The following is an 18,407-nucleotide window of genomic DNA, read 5'->3' as shown; positions in this document are numbered from 1 at the left end:
GCAGAAACCAACACAATATTGGAAAGTAATTATCCTTCAATTAAAAATAATAATAATAAAAAAAGAACAGGGTTCCAAGTAGCAAGAAAAATATCTGTAAGGAAGTTTTTCCCTTCCTAGAGGAGGTTCTCCTGCTGGGACATGCAGCGAAGCCGTTCTGTGACCCTCCCCGCGAGCATGGCTCACCTTGCACGTGGTAGGAGAGCAGGTTGACCACAGAATCTGCCTTCACGTGGTACTGAGCCTGAAGGCTCCAGTGGTCTGTGCTGGTGTTGCCCCCAGTATAGGAGGCAGACCAGTTGTACAAGTTGCTGTAGATACTTGTGGAGAGGTCTAGCACACCCAAGAGGGGCAGCCGCAGTGGATACAAGTTGGGGATGGTAAAAGTGGGGATTTGGAACTCTTGCGATGGCAGGTGGAATCCCAGAGGCTGGAAGTTGAGGGCTGGAGTCTGAATCGTCTTGAACATCTTTAGATCTTCGGAGGATTTGCCACCAAAAGGCAATGGGATCTCAATTTCCATACTGTTCTTGTTCAAGGTGTATTTGATCCGACCGTCACTGAAATAAAGAGCAAAGACAGTGCCCACAGTCAGACAGCAAGAACTTCACTGCCTCCTGACCTTCCAAACAATAGTGCAGGTGTCCCATTGTCAATCCAATACTGCACATTGCTCATGCTCTTCCCAAGGCCTGGAGTCCCTGGTTTTAATCCCTACCTATCAAACTCTCAGATTCATTCAAATCCCTTCCAAGAGCTGCGTCCTTATGACTGCTATTGCTATTGCTAAGTCACTTGGGTCGTGTCCGAATCTGTGTGACCCCATAGACGGCAGCCCACCAGGCTTCCCCATCCCTGGGATTCTCCAGGCAAGAACACTGGAGTGGGTTGCCATTTCCTTCTCCAGTGCATGAAAGTGAAAAGTGAAAGTGAAGTCGCTCAGTCATGTTCGACCCTCAGCGACCCATGGACTGCAGCCTTCCAGGCTCCTCCATCCATGGGATTTTCCAGGCAAGAGTACTGGAGTGGGGTGCCATTGCCTTCTCTGTCTAAGTCATAGTTGTGTGGGCTAGGTTGCTTCAGTCTTGTCTGACCCTTTGCGACCCTGTGGACTGCCAGGCTCCTCTGTCTATGGGATTTTCCAGGCAAGAATGCTGGAGTGGGTTGCACGCCCTCCTCCAGGGAATCGTCCCGACCCAGCGATAGAACTGGAGTCTCTTACAGCTCGTGCATTGGCAGGCAGGTTCTTTACCACTAGCACCACCTGGAAGCCCAAGTCATAGTTTTTCTTGTTCTTACAGTGACATAATCACTTACCTCCAAAAGCGTTTCATAACCGTGAAACATCTTAGGGACAGAGTACTAGGATCTCCTAATTACTTTCTTAGGATTCTTTTTGTTAACTGGGTTGGTGTTCACATTCTGACCTCATATTTACTAATGCAAAAATGCCATAGCATTTATGCTACAGTTACTAATGTCTTTAAATTGCTCACATCACTTCCATTAAAAATGTAAATTGAAAAAAAGCCTAGATCATGCTAAGTAAAATCTTCCATTTACGTCTCATAGTTCAAGAAATTTTTCTGGTTCATTTTTTCACCTTTTCAAGAAGAGGTTGTCTGGGATGTGGAAGTTTGGCAATTCCATTTTCTGGAGGCACAACTCTTGCAGGCCACTGAGTTGGTCTTGTATATTCTGGGCGTAAGGAAGACTCCTCGATGTCTCCTGGAGCCAGGTGCTTGCTGCCTACAAAATAACAGGAGTTTTAAAAGGAGTGGGCATGGACAGGCATCACACACAATTCACATTAGGTGATAATCCAAATTTGACAGCTCTATCATTAAGCAGGATGATATACTCAAAGTTAAAATATAAATCATAAAAATTATTTAATTTTGGTTGGCAGTAATTCATCTCTTTCTGTATTTTATAAAAGGAATGCATAGCATAGTCAACCCTCTAGCCAGTGTCCTGTAGTTCCCTGTGATGTCTTAGGCACAGGTAACTCTTCTGCTTAGTATTCATTTGGTATTTCAAACATACAGCCTTGTGTAAATGGGTAACTAGGCACATGTTAAGGGCTTCCCTGGTGGCTCAGTGGTAAAGAACCTGCCTGCCAATGCAGGAGAAGCAAGTTCAATCCCTGGGTAAGGAAGATGCCCTGGAGTTGGCAACCCACTCCAGTATTCTTTCCTGGGAAATCCCATGGACAGAAGAGCCTGGTGGGCTATAGTACATGGGGTTGCAAAACAGCTGGACAAGACTTAACACCTAAACAACAACCGTGTACACGTCAATGCTTTTTTTTCTCTCCAGGAATTCCCTGGGGTTGGGAAGCATACCTTCTCCATCTTTGGATATTCTCTTTCACCTAATATAGGGTTGACTATGTAATTATCACTGTGTATTTATTGACTGGCTGACATGTACTCACAGCAACTAATTTGGAACCCATGTGCCGAAAAGTCAGGTCTGTCTGAGGAACTCTGCGATCCAGGAGAATATTGGCATACGTATGCAAGCTTTTAGGAAAAGCAGAGAGATCCACAGGGAAATTGGAAGTTGCTTTTTTAGTATCCACATTGGTGCCTGTGTTCCATTCAAATTCAATCTTATCTCCATCTGAAAACACACATGGGAAATAGCTGTCAGGAGCACCAGGTCAGTCCCGACCTATGGCCGTCAGCACTGCCCTCAAGTACACGGAGCTCTTCTTGGGTGTGCTCACGTAGGAGGGACATACACACCATAACGCCATGCCACCTTCTTGGATATTGTTGAGCCGTAAGCCGTGGCAGAGGAGTCCATCTGAAGGAGCAGTTTTGAGGGAGACCAGAGGCTGAGAATCTCACTTCTGGCTTCTGCTTGCAAACGGGGTATGGAAATCACACCTTTGATTTTGCCTTCTTCCTTCCTGTCATAGCTATTGAAAAAGAAAAGGTCAACATCAATGATTCTATTCATTCCAAGGAGATACGCAGGATGAAACACGAGTTCTATTTGTGGTGATACACGAATGGCTCAAAGAAGTGACCAGAGATTAAACTCCTCAACTTCTAAAGCTAACTCGGCACAAATTCAGGACTTTCCAGGGAGGTAGGGGAGAGGTTTTCAAAAACTGAATCCTGCTCTACCCTTTACTGTCTCTGCTGTCTTGGCCAAATTATTTAACCCCTCTGAACTGCCATTCCCTCATCTATAAAACAGAGAAACTCATACCTACCTTGCAGTTTATCACGTGAGATAATTAAAGTACCCAGCACAGTGCCTCATGAATAGTAATACCAATGAATGGCAGGCAGGTCCAACCAGACATGAGCGGACAGTCAGAATGATGAGGGTTCTATCTGTCCCTTGCACTGTGGACTGTGGGTACCCCTGGCCTGGTCAGCTTTAAAGCTGAAAAGGAAGAAAGGGCAGAGCCAGGAAGGTCCACAGCTCTGTCCAGACCCCCTAGACAGTTCCTTACCTTATGTGGCCAGTGAGGGTGACCTCAGTGATTTTCTTGTTCTGAAAGTCCAGGGTGAGCTTGTAAGACTTCTTTTCCTTAGAATGTTCATAATTAACTTTGAGGACTGTCCCAAGGTCAATGTCAAAATCTGGAATGTGGAGTTCACTGGACAAGGTCTTACTCTGCCGGTTGTATCTAAACAGCAGAGTAGCCTCGGTCTGCTTCACACCTGGGAGAGTGTACAAGTCAAGATGCGTATTCATCAGCTCCGTATAGGAAGAAAAGAGAACAAGGCAGAGAAACTTCCAGAACTTAAAGCACTCAACTGAGGACACAGTTCAAGGATTTTACTTTAAATTTTTAAGTCTAGGGTACCTGGACATGTGTTCAGTTTGTAAATATTTACTGATTACTTATCATGGGCGAGACACTGCTCTTGGCACTGGGATTCCCAGTCCTCATGGAGCTGACATTCCAGTGGGACATGTACAGACAATAAGCAAGTACATTGTGTCCGGTGGTCATAAATGTTAAGATGAAAAGTAAAACTGGATAAGATGATAAAGGACAGACAAGCATAGAAGACGTGCTGTTTCATGCGTGGTGGCCAGAGAAGCTCTGATAAGAGGATATGTGGGCAGAGGCTTGAAGGAAGAGAGAGGGTGAGGGACTTCCCTGGTGGTCCATTGGCTAAGATTCCAAGCTCCCAGTGTAGGGGACCCAGGTTGCATCCCTGGTCAGGGAACTAGACCACACATGCCACAACTTAGAGTTCGCATGCGGCCACTAAAGATCTTGCATGCCGCAGCTAAAGACCTGGCACAGCCAAATGAATAAATGAAAGTGAGAAAGATGCTGAGCCAGGCTGTATCCTATGGGGAGAGTAGTCCAGGCAGAGGAAATCAGAAGTGCAAAGGGCCTGACATGAGGAACGCTTAGCATGTTCAGGGATCAGTAAAGGCTTGGCTCTGTCAGGCACACATCTCCGTGTGAGCATCTGCCAATGACATCCTTCCTGGTGCCCTGCCTTCCTCTCTCCCAGCTCCTCCCTTCTTTGTCACAAGATTCCCAGGTTTCCTTCAGTTCACAGGTTTACCCATTTTACATCTCTTGTAAAATTGTTAAATGACATTTTTTTTTTCATACATATCCCCTGTGAGCACCCCCTTCCCTGGGCATTTTATTTTCCTTTTGTTTTTAATCTTGTGACTTACTGTTCCTGCATAAATAATCATCCACAGTGAATATCTCAGCTTCTCCTAAAACCTAAAACCTGCTTCTCCACTGGCCTTTTCCATCTCAGGACATGGCAACCCTGATCTTCATCTGCTCAGGCCAAAATTTTGAGTTGTCCTGAGAGCCTTTTTTCTCTTACACTGAATATCCACTGTATCAGGCAAATTCTGTCTGGCTAACCCTCAAAATATGGCCAGAATCCAACCACATTTGCCACCACCAATCCAATCCAATGCACCACCATCTCTGGCCTGGATTATTGTGACAGGCTGCACCCTAGTTTCTCTGCCCTTGTCCTTCTAAAGTCTTTGCTCAGCATAAACACAAATCAAATAGTTTCTTCTTCAAAACTAAACAAATAGGACATCACCAAACTTAGAGGCACAGCAAAGGAAATCATAAACAAAATGGAAAGAAGACCTACCGACTAGGAGAAAATATTTGCAAACCACAAAGAGCTTAATTTCCAAAATATACAAACAGCTTATACAGCTCAACATCAAAAAGCAAACAACCCAATCAAAAAATGGGTTCTCTAAAGAAGAGATAGAGATGGCCAAGAGGCATTTGCGAAGATGCTCAGCATCACTAATTATTCAGTTCAGTTCAGTTCAGTTGCTCAGTTGTGTCTGACTCTTTGCGATACCATGAATTGCAGCACGCCAAGCCTCCCTGTCCAACACCAACTCCCAGAGTTCACTCAGACTCACGTCCTTCGAGTCAGTGATGCCATCCAGCCATCTCATCCTCTGTTGTCCCCTTCTCCTCCTGCCCCCAATCCCTCCCAGCGTCAGAGTCTTTTCCAGTGAGTCAGCTCTTCGCATGAGGTAGCCAAAGTATTGGAGTTTCAGCTTTAGCATCAGTCCTTCCAATGAACACCCAGGACTGATCTGCTTTAGAATGGACTTATTGGATCTCCTTGCAGTCCAAGGGACTCTCAAGAGTCTTCTCCAACACCACAGTTAAAAATCATCAATTCTTCTGTGCTCAGCTTTCTTCACAGTCCAACTCTCACATCCATACAAGCCCACTGGAAAAACCATAGCCTTGACTAGACAGACCTTTGTTGGCAAAGTAATGTCTCTGCTTTTTAATATCACTAATTACTAGAGAAACACAAATCAAAACTACAGTGAGGTATCACCTCACACTGGTCAGAATGGTCATTATCAAGAAGTCTAAAAATAATAAATGCTGGATAGGATATGGAGAAAACAGAACCCTTCTACTGTGTTGATGGGGCTATAAATTGGTGCAGCCACTATGGAGAACAGTATGGAGGTTCCCTAAAAAACTAAAAACTATAAACATATGATGTAGCAATCCCACTCCTGGGCATATACCCAAATTAGACAAAAAAACCTAATTTGAAAAGATAGATGAACCCCAATGTTCACAGCAGCACTATTTACAATAGTGAAGACATGAAAGAAACCTAAATGTCCACCAACAGATGAATGGATAAAGAAGATCTGGTATACACATACAATGGAATACTGCTGCTAAGTTGCTTCAGTCATGTCCGACTCTGTGCGACCCCATAGATGGCAGCCCACCAGGCTCCCGCATCCCTGGGATTCTCCAGGCAAGAACACTGGAGTGGGTTGCCATTTCCTTCTCCAGTGCATGAAAGTGAAAAGTGAAAGCGAAGTCGCTTAGTCATGTCCGACTCTTGGTGACCTCATGGACTGCAGCCCACCAGGCTCCTCCGTCCATGGGATTTTCCAGGCAAGAGTACTGGAGTGGGGTGCCATTGCCTTCTCCGACTATGGAATACTACCCAGTCATAAAAAAGAATAAAACATTGCTATATGCAGAAACCTGGATGGACCTAGGGATTATTGTTCTAACTGAAATAAGTCAAACAAAGCAAAACAAATATCATATGATATCACTAACATGTGGGATCTAAAAAAAATGATATAAATGAATTTACTGATAAAACAGACTCACAGAAAACAAACTTATGGCTACCAAAGGGCAAAGGGGGTGGATGGGTAAATTAAGACTTTGAGATTAACAGATACACACTATTATATGTAAAAGAGATTAAAAAAGGACCTACTGTATACTGTGTACAGGGAACTATAGTCAATATCTTATAATAACCTATAATGGAAAAGAATCTGAAAAAGTATATATATATATATATATATATATATATATATAACCAAATCACTTTGCTATATACCTGAAAGTAACACATTTTAAATCAAGTATACTTCAATTTTAAAATAGTAGCTTACTTCACTCATTGTAAAAACTAACATCCTTACACAGCCTACATGACCATCCTTCGCCCTGCCCCTATTTCTGACTTCATCTTCTACAGTTTTCCTCCCTGATCTCTGCTTCAACCATACCGACTTCCTTCCTTTTCCTCAAACAGAGGCCATGCACTTGCCCCAGGACCCTTGCACCAGCTGGCCCCTCAGTCTGTAACACTCTTTACATGTGCATTATCCCCTGACCTCTTTCAGGCCTCTTGTTTATGCTCCCTTTACCAGTGAGAACTTCCCTTTTCAATCCAAATGGCACCGGCTTCCCCCATCCTTTGTCCTGGCTTCCACTCCTGACATCCCCTAGGCCCCTCTGTGCTCTATTCTCCCCAGCACTAATCTGACTTTCTGAATATTTACAATGGCACCTCACTCCAGTATTCTTGCCTGGAAAATCCCATTTTTAAATACATTAAATGAAATTCATTCTCCTTGTGAGTCCTGGACTTGAGACTGAGGGCGGAGATGGAAGGGCCCTTTTCTGGATACTTGCCTTCAGTCTGAGTTACAAGCTTCAGCATGTCCACCAAGGCTTCACCATCTCTCCGGAGTTCATAGAATGCCTTGGCAGAATACTGTTCCACTTCTCCTGTGGGTTTCAATTCCAGTTCAAATCTAAAGATGTTACAATGCATGCGATGCATAATGTTAGAGCCTTCGTGATGATAATAATGTTGCCAAAACAACTCGGCCTCAACTGCAACAAAAATCTGGTCCTTATTTAACCCTGTCACTTGTCCTTAACTAATGATGATCTTTAAGGTCCCTTCATTTCCTCCAAAAGCCCAAGGCAAGGGCAAATCCCAGGATGCTTGGGGTTTTTGGACCAGCAGGGGTTGGCTGGTTAAGTCAGCAAAGCTGAGAATAAGGAGTGGGAAGTGAAGTGAAAGTTGCTCCGTTGTGTCCGACGCTGAGACTCCATGGACTATAAGATCCATGGAATTCTCCAGGCCAGAATGCTGGAGTGGGTAGCCTTTGCCTTCTCCAGGGGATCTTCCCAACCCAGGGATTGAAACCAGGTCTCCCGCATTGCGGGTGGATTCTTTACCAGCTGAGCCACAAGGGAAGCCATGGGGTGGGAGTGGCTTCAAGAAAGACCTTGCCCATGTGTCTGGAGGTAATGGAAACATGGATACTGAACTGGGAGCAAATCAGCATATGTCTATGATCTCCTCTAATGCATGAGGGAGAAAAAGGGGGCGCCAAGTGGCAGTGGGTAGTTTCCTTGAGGGAGTTTGATAAAATTTCCTCTGTTTATTTTTGGAGCTAAGACCTCCCTAGGGGTTATGACACCTCACCTTCCAATACTGCCCTCTCCTCCCCACCTATGGGGATGCCAAAACCTAGCCACACAGGTTAGGTAGGTAACCTTCTGGTGTGTAGGGCAGAGGACCTCAGTTCTAAATAACCAAGGCACAGAACAAATTCCTGAGGCTGGTGACATGGCAACACAACACACAGTGTTCTTCCTTGGCTCTGCTTGCATGTGAATGCTCAGTCACATCCAACTCTGTGTTGCCCATCAGGCTCCTTGGTCCATGGGATTTCCCACAGGAATACTGGAGTGGGTTGTCATTTTCTTCTCCAGCGGATCTTCCCCACCCAGGGATGGAACCCATGCCTGTTGTGTCTCCCGCACTGGCAGGCAGATTCTTTATCACTAGCACCACATGGGAAGCCCTGCTAGGTGGTCATAATCTAGGAGGTGAGCGGATGCTGGGCAGAGACACTGAGCATTTCTGACCTGGTGTCCCCAGTCAGCGGGTAGTAGGAGGAAGAGTCTGTGGAGCTGGCATTGGAGTATGCACCCGTGATGCAATAGTTCAGGCCAATGAAGAAAGGCTTGCAAGTTGACCAGGACTGCCTGTTCTCAATGAGAGGTGGGATCACTTCCGTTTTGGTGGTAGAGACCAAATGCAATGTGTTACTAGTGAAAGAAGGAAAAAAAAAAACCTAGTTATTTTCAAGTCATTGAAATGAACATTACTGATTCTCCCAATGTAAATGCCCCCTTACCCTGGCCCCTATCTTCCCTCTGTTCATATCCACCTCAAATTCTTTGATTTATTCAGAAACACAGAACTGTAAGAAGAACATCAATAAGGCGAACAACCCTGTGACTCTTATCATTTCCCAAAACAATTTGCACTAAGACATTGCACTAAGTTGGCCACATTTCCTATCTGTAGTTTCCATGACAGCAGGAATTAAGAGTCTCCCTTTACAGATGAAAGAGACTCAGAGAGGTCAGTAACGGACACTGGGACCCGACTTCATGGCTGCCCCTTCCTTCCTAAAGTGCAGATAAAAGGTGTCCAACTTGTTTTTCACCTGAAATCCCTCTCCACTAGCTTTTCTCCACCAGCACTAAACATACTCAAGTCTCTTTTCCCACTGTGTACACACACTCCACACCCCTTTCCTGCCCTTCTAGCCCCCTCTTGTCTCCCTCACAATCAAGAAATCTGTCTGCCTCTGTAGCCACTACTTTCATTCAACACCCTTCTCCTGAACAGGGGTCTGACGGCCACCCTCCTGGTGCTTCTGAACTGCCTTCATCAGCATCTCCAGTCACCTCCAATGGACATTTTTTGGCTTTGTCTTCTTTGATCTCTTGGAAGCATTCAGTAGAGTTGCTCACTAATGGCCAGATTAAGACTTTAGAGTCTGAACTAGATCTGAAAATATCTGGTATCCTCCTCCCCAGTATGCTCTTAAAAAATTAGTAAGTGCAAGAATATTTCATAATGTCCTGGTTCCACCTAAGGATGGTCTCTTTGATATATCATGTTCTTTTCTCAGGGCTGTTTTCTCATTTTAGGAGTGTGCTGAGACCAACCTTTGCTGGTGGGTTGGAACTCTAAGTACCAGTGATGCCCTGTCCGTGGGGTGATCCACCCCCGTGGCTGCTCCCGGGCTTCTGTGACCGTTTATGGCTTCGGTCACCCCTTATCACTCTTTGCTGTGTATGCTTCTTCCTTTTACATGTGTATATTCTATCTGTTCTTGTCCTAGTCCCTCATGCCTTACTCTACATGAATCACTGTTTGATTTCAACAACCTCTATGTGCCAGTGATGCCCAGATATGTATTTATAGTTCAGACATTTGCACTGAGCTCAGACCTATGGATCTGACGACAGCTGGGTATTCTCAGTCTCCCACGACTTCCAAGCCAGTGTGTTGAAAATGGCATTTGTCCTTATCCCCCTCACCAACTGCTTTGCTTCTTTAGTCTCTATTTCAATGACGAGCACCCCTGACTCCTCCTGACTCCTTCTTTTTCCTCACCCCGCCCCATCCACTCCACTCCCTGCATCCAGTCGATCACCAAGTTTCCACCTCCTAAGGATTTCTGGGGTCAGTTCATTGCTCTGTCTGCCTGCCCTCATCAGGTGTGGCACTACCATCTCCCCCAGCATGGGGTTGTAACCAGGCTCCTGACTCATCTTTCTGCTCTGGCCACGCCTCCTCTCGACCCATCTCCCACTCCAGAGTCAGAGTTTTCTAAAACACCAACCTTACCTCATTTACACGCCCACTTTCAACCCTTTTGCCTTCAGAAGAGCCTACACTCCTGAAGATGGCTCACAAGGCTGACCCCTGCCAGCCTCTCACATCCTCTTTCATTGTATTTCCCATGCACTTGACCACATGGAACTTTCCTTGTAGTTCCTGGAACCACATTTTTCCTTCAGTTTCCTTCAGGTCACTGCAGGTGCTTTTCTCTTTGCCTGGGAGCATTCATTCTTTTCTCTTTTGTCTGGGTAACTCCCACACGGCTTCCAGGGATCAGCTGAAGTGTGGCTTTCTCCAGAATGCTTTCCCTAACTGCCACAGGCTCCACAATACACAACGTCATGGTCCTCTCCTACTTCCTCTAACTCAGCCTTCACTTGACAGTCGCCGCTTATCTCACTATATTTGAACTGATAAATTAATGTGTCCTTATATAACAGTTTTATTGTGGAGGCAGAAAGAGAATGAGAGTAAAATGGTCTCCATTTGTCTTATATTTGATAACACTCTTGCAAAGCATTCAGGGGGTTAGAGTTCAGTGAACATAATAATTATTAATTAAAAAGTGTCCAAAATATGGAAACACTGAGGTAAATCCATGTTTGAGGATTATATTTACCATGGAGCTCTCAATAGGAGGTCGCCTCCCACAGTCAGTAGATTAGGACTTTCATGCTTTATCTACTGAACTTGCCATTGTAGATTGGTATGTCCTTTGGTATTTTCCTTGGGAAAAATGTTCATTTCCCAAGGATGTTTTCTCTATAGCTAGTGTTTTTTTTTTTTTTCCATTCTCAAAAAAAAATCACACAAGAAAATACAATCTAATGGCAACTAATTAATCAGTAGGTCTGAAGTCTCAGCTTAGTGGAATATGAAAAGTCTAGGAAACTTTAATTATGCAGTGAGTCTAGGACAGGTAATCCAGTACCTTCTCTGAGGAAACTGTAGTGAGTCTAGGCAGGTTAAAAGCAGGTAATCCAGTACCTTCTCTCACCCCATTCCCCCCGCCTCCCATCAAGATCCACTGGGGCCTGAATTTTCTCAATCAACTGTGTAGCTTGGCCAAACCCTGCAGTCATAATTTCTTCTACCAAGCTGGCTGGTCAGATCTAAGTGAAAGAATTACCTGCCACTGAACAGCCTGACTGGCCTCTTGGGAGAAGGAATGATGAACTTCAGCTGCCCGGCTTTTAGGACTACTCGTGCTTCCAGGCCTGTTTCATGGAAGAAGTTGGTGTTCATCTGCACCCCGCTCCTGGCAAAGTCTGGGATGACGATGCCCATGTTTGTCACAAACTCCACAGACACAGACGGCTTTGTCACCAGTTCTGCCTGCATCTGTAAGTCAGACAATGACCTAATCAGCTTGGTTCAATAACCTCAGTCCCCTGCAGTCAGATCACCACTCCCCCCACAGCTTCCCACTTCTGGGAAGAATCTCTGGATGGCTCACACCAGAGGAAGCATTACTGAGATGTGTTTGTGGGAGGAAAAGCCATGTTCTCAGTCCTTCAGGGCCAGACTGATACCCAGGACCAGGAAGTACCCACGTTAACTTTAAGTATAACAGGATACAAAGATGACCGAAACACTTAGTTCTCATGTTATAGCCATGCCTGAGCGGAAGTTGCTAGGTGCAACCTGGTGGAAGCCTAATGTTCATCAACACATACACACTACCATGTGTAAAATAGACAGCTGGCGAGAAGTTGCTGTACAACACAGGGAGCCCAGCCTGGTGCTCTATGATGACCTCGAGGGGTGGAGTGGGGGGAGGGGAGAGGGGCTCAAGAGGGAGGTGATATATGTATAATTATGGCTGAGTCACAATATTGTATGGCAGAAACCAACAGAACACAGTAAAGCAATTTTCCTCCAATTAAATTAAAAAATACATTAAAAAAAGAAAAGTTAATGAGGTGATTCCAATGATGATGCACTTCGTTTTGAATTGCAAACACCTTTTTAAATTGCACAAGACACCTGCCCTGGAGGAAAGTGAACAGATTCTTACATCAGCTACTTCCAGTTTCACTCCAGCTTTGATTCCAGGAGTGATGATGCCGGAGGAGGACACTTGCAGTTGTAATCCAAGTCCAGTGGGGAGTTCAAAGGCATTGTCCATGAAGATGTAGTGAAGGAACAAGTCACTTGTTGAACCTTTCCTTATGAGCTCTTTAATCTATATATCATACAGGAGAGAGTGAAAGTAAGCCTCATTGAAGTAGGCTTTCCGAAATGCAGCCTCCCCTATGTCAGACAATAGTTATTCTTCTTTATCCAGATAGAATGAAAGGGACTAGCATATTTTAATTAGCTGAATAGCTTAATAAATAAAGATGAATGATTATTGATTTCAACAAATTGAAATACAAAAATTTGCCCTGGATAGATATCATGTCATTTTCAACTGGGGATTCAAAGGGCATTTCAAGACTATTTCTGGGCCTCTGAGATTTGTGAACTTTAAGTATCATTGCATGGCATGACTTAATTCTGATTATTTGGCATTGGAATACTTGCAGCACAATATATTATGGTCAAACCAGTTTTTTTAAAACTGACGAGCTATTTAGATGATGTACATATCAGTATGCATTAGTGTTTATTCTTTATAACATCTCTGGAAAATAACTTGAGATCTCTTTTATGAAAGCCACATTATTATTCGTTATATCCTAGGGAGTATATTTGGATATTTTCTCCCTTTTAAATAAACTAATAATTATGAATATTTAGACAATGGACTGCAGTTTTCTACATACTTTTTTCATAATCACTTCATCATTTAAATATTAAAGCATATCTCTCTAGGTAGAGAGATACACTTAGGACTGTTTTCCACATGAACAAATGAATGCTGTTAATAGATACGTGATGAATAGCTTAATTTCTAAATGCTATCAATTCCTTAGGAATCCAGGAATCTTTTTCACTGACATTTAAGACAAACTTGCATCTCTGAAGGAAGCACAAGCACTTTCTCTGGTCTGCATGACTGGGATCTTAAGGGAGTCTGGAGATCTCAACAGAGCCCAGGCTAACCCATCACCCTATGATGGTCCACTTACCATCTGAGGGATCCCCTGCAGGGTACGAACACCTTTCAGCAGCAACTTCCCCAGGAGTTGGAGGTCATGGAGTTTGACAAAGCCAAGCTCTTCTCCCAAGATGCGGAGGTAGGCTCTGGCTTCTGGGAAATCTTTGGATTTCAGATCTTTGACCAGCTTCTCAACGTTGAACATGACTCCATTGACCATGTCCTGGGATTTTAACAACAAAATGTCTAGTGAGGTGTGAGTGCTGTCAAACACCCTTGGGATAAGGTGTGGGACCTCCCTGTTGCAGCTGTGATGAGCCTAAATATAAACCCTCGTAGTGGGGACGTGGGGCAGACACTGAAACCAGGCCCCCACCTTTTATCAAAAGACAGACAGCTCCTCCAAACTGACATAAAAAAAAAAAAAAAACAACAAAAAACTAAGGTCTCGTCAGGGACAATGGTGCTTCCACACTGTTCTTAACTTGAATGATGTAGGCATTCAAGTGATCTATGATGTAGGCATAGGTGATCTCTGTTCTCCAGCATGCCAGGATCCCTATGGCTCCCCAAGATTAGAAGATCCTCTGTCCCCCATCCCCTCCCCTGCTTACTCCTTCTCTCCTCCAACAAAGGAAAACCACTAGGGATTTCCTGGGAAAGCATAGCTGCTGTATACATTGGCCAAAAGCTTGAAACACATCTCATCTAGGGAAGCTCTGATCTAGGTAAGTTCTTAGAGATAAGAATTCCATAGACTGGTGCTTAGGCATCAGAGAAACAAAGAGTGATTGAGAAACCCAAAACAGATCAAAGACCCTCAGCCTCAAGTGGAGGTGAGTAAATTAGGAGATGGAGGTGAGCATCGGGGAGTAAATTACCACCCTGCTTCTCAAACTGAAATGTGTACACTGGTCATTTTGGGGTTCTCATTCAAATGCAAGTTCTGATTCCATACAGCCCAGTAGGGCCTGAGAACCTGCATTTCTAACAAGCATTGCTGTGATGCCAATGACTGGACCATGCTTTGGACAGCAAAGAGTTAAAGAATAAGAAGGTCCAGATCACACAATCTATTTTCTGCTCCTTAAGTGGAGGCTTATGCCAACTTCAAAGAGGATTCTGCCTCCATCAGCTAGTGCACGGATGTGGGTGAGAGCCAAAGAAAGTAGTTAATAATAGTGAAAATATGAATTTCAAAATTATAATAGTATCTGCTTCTTGAATAATCAACACAAGAGTCAGGGGCTTTGTTTAGCTTTTTACATACTTTAGTTCATTTAGTCTTTAAGTATCCTTGTGAAGGATATAAGTTATTATTATCATTCTGGGGATGTGGAAACAGATATAACATCAAGCAACTTGCCCAGGTATGCAGAGCTTGAAGAGAGTGAGGTTAGATTTCAAACCCATGCCCCAGAGTTCACATTCTTAATCATTATGCTAGAGAGCCTCTAATGAGCCTGGACTCTGGGCAGACTGAATCTCCAGAAGGCCCATCACTGCAGAGGATACTGTCTCTTATTCCCACTGGACTGGTTAGTAATAGCCATAGTTGTCACTTTGGTTAGATAGTGCTTTGATGATTTCCAGGCTTAGATAAGGACATTTTCGCATTGAGACCCAAAGCTTTCCTTGAGAGGATATGTAAAACATACCTGCTCATGTTTATCATCTTTGGTGTAGCCAAAGTGGTCCACCAAGACCTTGGAGACACGATCAGGAACTCGACCGTTAACCCAGTACAAAGCCTTGTTGACACTGTCTGGGAAAAATCCTTCCTTCCCAAAAAGAGCTTCAAGTGTTGGTTCAAAACCTTTTCCTTCCAAACCAATCTGAGAGAGAAAATCAGGCAAGAAACACCATCAGGTTTCTCTGTTGTCTGTCCATCTCCCATTCCCCTATTTATGCTCAATTTATTAAACAAGTACTTTGTGAATGCTACTGGGCAGGAGTTGACCTGAGCACTCCACAGGAGTTGTCTTATTTAAATCTCACCAGAATCTTGCAAGGCAAAACCTATTATGTGCTTGTTTTTTGGAAGAGGCAGCTAAGGTTCAGAGGGGATATATAGTTAAGCTGAAGATTCTGGTTTGGGGGTGAATTTGGGGTTTGAACCCTTGGATTTAGGGTGTAAGTGCTTTTCTGAGACATCGCACTTCCGTTCATATAAGGAGTCGTGCTCCACATGGCCCCTAGTGGGGAGGCAGGAAGAAGAGGGGGGAGGGAAAGAAGTGATGGTATCACTGCCTGATGATTCTTGTTCCTCCTGTAACTGGCTCATGGCTCCCTTGACTTGACTATTTATGATGTAGGCCAGAATGGGCTAGAAAACATAAGACTCTGGTTCAGGCCCACACATACCTCAAAGAGGTCAGCTGAAGCAAATCCAAAGACTTTGAGGGTCGTTTTCAGCATGCTTTCTTTAGGAAGGTAATTGTTTGGATCAAATATAAGATTTCCTTCGATTTTGGCTGAGACCAGGTCAAGTGATGGCAGAGAAATCGATTTGGAAAACTGATAGCTCCGGGAAAATTTCTTGAAATCCATGATAGTTGGAAGCTGAGATTTTTTCAGAGCTTCTTCCACTAAGCTTTTCAAGCTAGATAAAAAGAAGGAGAGTATTTTGAGCTGACACACATCATGTTACTCTCTCCCAAGTCAACGTGGATTTCCATTCTCTACCAAACTCTTTGGGTTTTATTTGCCCCCAAAGCTTGGCTCAGATCTGCTGCACTTTCACACAGATGTTGGTTCCAGAAGAAAGAACAGCCTGTAAAGGGCAGGCAGTGGCTAAATCAGAATTGAGGTTTGGAATTTCAGCCCCTTGAGGCAGATGCAGGAAAATCACTTTACTTACTCCTGGACGTACAAATCTTCTGAGTTTAAGATGTTGGCGATGTGGGAAGCCACAAAGTTCTTCACTTGCTCATTCTGTTCCCCAGGGAGAAGTTGGGTGATTTTGCTAATATCCGACTGGGAAGGACTCCCCATCAGCATGAGGTAGGCAGCCAGCCGCTTATCCCCTGGAGAGGTGTCATCGAGGAAAGTCTGGAGAAGGACTTCCCGGACCTGTGGCCCAAAGACAAGACTATCATCACTGTCAGAACATGGAACATGTCTGGCAAACATGCCTGATCTTATTTTGCAAGTGGGATTTCTCTCTCTGAATTCTTCAAATGCTGTTACTGAACCTTCTTCACCCAGAGCAACCAGCTCAAGGAAGGGTTCTCAGAAGACACCTATCAAATGTATGTTGAGGGGCTTCCCTGGTGGTCAGTGGTTAAGACTTTGCCTTCCAATGCAGGGGGTGTGGGTTCAATCCCTGGTTGGGCAGCTGAGGTTCCCAAATGCCTTGTGGCCAAAAAACCAAAACATAAAACAGAAGCAATATTGTAACAAATTCAGTAAAGACTTTAATATAGTCTACATCAAAAAGAATCTTAATATGCATGCTGAATTCAACTGCATTAAAATACACAAGTTATGGCCAAGTTATGACTTGTTGGAGATCTGCCACTAACTGAAGATAAAGATGTTTTAACATAAATTATTTCAATATGAGGGTAAAGGTAAGGAGGAATCAGGAGAATTTGATGCTAATAAGTCAGTCAGGTTGTCTGCAAAGCTGTGGAATCACCATCACCACCTTTGAGGGCCAGTTTGACTCTCTTAGTCTAGGGAAATTGGGGGAAAAAAATCAGACATGTTTTCCCAAGATGGGAGTGATGGTCAATCTGGCGAGAGGACAGCAGGTAGTGAAAAAAATCACACTTCGCCTGCTGAAGTAGCAGGAAGGTCAACTATTTTTCTCATGTCTGCATATGGTTAGGCAGTCAATTGTTTAGTCTCTTCTTGTAACCCCATTGACTGTACCTCGCTAACTGTCCATGGGATTTTCCAGAGAAGAATAGTGCAGTGGGTTGCCATTTCCTTTTCCAGGGGATCTTTCCCACCCAGGGATTAAACCTGTGTTTCCTACATTGGCAGGAATATTCTTTAGCACTGAGCCATCTGGAAGCCCCAGGCAGTCAATAGGTTATTGAAATTTGCAATTAAAGAGCAGTAGAATAAAGTCCGGAGAAGGCAATGGCACCCCACTCCAGTACTCTTGCCTGGAAAATCCCATGGATGGAGGAGCCTGGTAGGCTGCAGTCCATGAGGTCGCTAGGAGTCGGACATGACTGAGCGACTTCACTTTCACTTTTTACTTTCATGCATTGGAGAAGGAAATGGCAACCCACTCCAGTGTTCTTGCCTGGAGAATCCCAGGGACGGGGGAGCCTGGTGGGCTGCCGTCTCTGGGGTCACTCAGAGTTGGACACAACTGAAGCGACTTAGCAGTAGCAGCAGCAGAAAAAAGTCAGTAGAATGGTGAGATTTAGAATCTCATTCCAAATCTTTGTTAATCTGAATCAACTCGTCATTTTCGGCCCTCTTCTGCTGACCTTACCTCATCACTAAGCTCCATTTTCCGCAGGGCCTGGATGGCAGCCTTCTGAATCACCAGGGATGGCTGTTCACTTCTGATACATTTCAGGACTGAAGATGTGAGTTTGGGGGTTAGTTGCTCCATGGTTTTACCAATATTTCCTATGACCTGCATTGAAAATAAACAAGAGAGAATCAGGGCACAGAAGGTGCAGTGAGGGGTAGACAGAAAAAGTGTGTTTGAAATGATGCCTATTATACAAAACCAACACACAAAAAACTGAAAATACCCTCAGAATCAGGTAGGTGAGATCTTCGTTCCCAGTGCAGTCATTGCCAATCTGTTCTGACAGGTAATCAGCAATTTCCAGCAGGTCCTGTGTCCATGTAGGGTTTGTCTCATGATAGCTACAGAAGAAGAGTTAGGATTCAGCAAGCATAGCCAG

The 18,407-nt window shown here is 44.2% G+C and overlaps 1 protein-coding gene across 2 annotated transcripts in view; it reads right to left on the bottom strand.

Moving 5' to 3' along the window:
* Positions 1-18,407, bottom strand: part of APOB (apolipoprotein B) — a 41,984-nt gene that overhangs the window by 12,285 nt on the left and 11,292 nt on the right. For both annotated transcript variants that reach the window (XM_027555979.1, XM_027555980.1), the window contains 15 exons: positions 18,252-18,369; positions 17,984-18,130; positions 16,391-16,602; positions 15,895-16,132; positions 15,189-15,365; positions 13,562-13,753; positions 12,505-12,672; positions 11,617-11,828; positions 8,714-8,896; positions 7,463-7,584; positions 3,473-3,683; positions 2,751-2,926; positions 2,438-2,625; positions 1,604-1,749; positions 187-560 (listed from right to left, as the gene is read on the bottom strand). In XM_027555979.1, the coding sequence (XP_027411780.1) occupies positions 187-560; positions 1,604-1,749; positions 2,438-2,625; positions 2,751-2,926; positions 3,473-3,683; positions 7,463-7,584; positions 8,714-8,896; positions 11,617-11,828; positions 12,505-12,672; positions 13,562-13,753; positions 15,189-15,365; positions 15,895-16,132; positions 16,391-16,602; positions 17,984-18,130; positions 18,252-18,369 (2,864 nt within the window). The remainder of the gene's footprint in view (positions 1-186; positions 561-1,603; positions 1,750-2,437; positions 2,626-2,750; positions 2,927-3,472; positions 3,684-7,462; positions 7,585-8,713; positions 8,897-11,616; positions 11,829-12,504; positions 12,673-13,561; positions 13,754-15,188; positions 15,366-15,894; positions 16,133-16,390; positions 16,603-17,983; positions 18,131-18,251; positions 18,370-18,407) is intronic.

Source organism: Bos indicus x Bos taurus, chromosome 11, assembly GCF_003369695.1.
Source record: "Bos indicus x Bos taurus breed Angus x Brahman F1 hybrid chromosome 11, Bos_hybrid_MaternalHap_v2.0, whole genome shotgun sequence".
Taxonomy (NCBI): Eukaryota; Metazoa; Chordata; class Mammalia; order Artiodactyla; family Bovidae; genus Bos; species Bos indicus x Bos taurus.
This window is presented reverse-complemented; position numbering and strand designations above follow the sequence as displayed.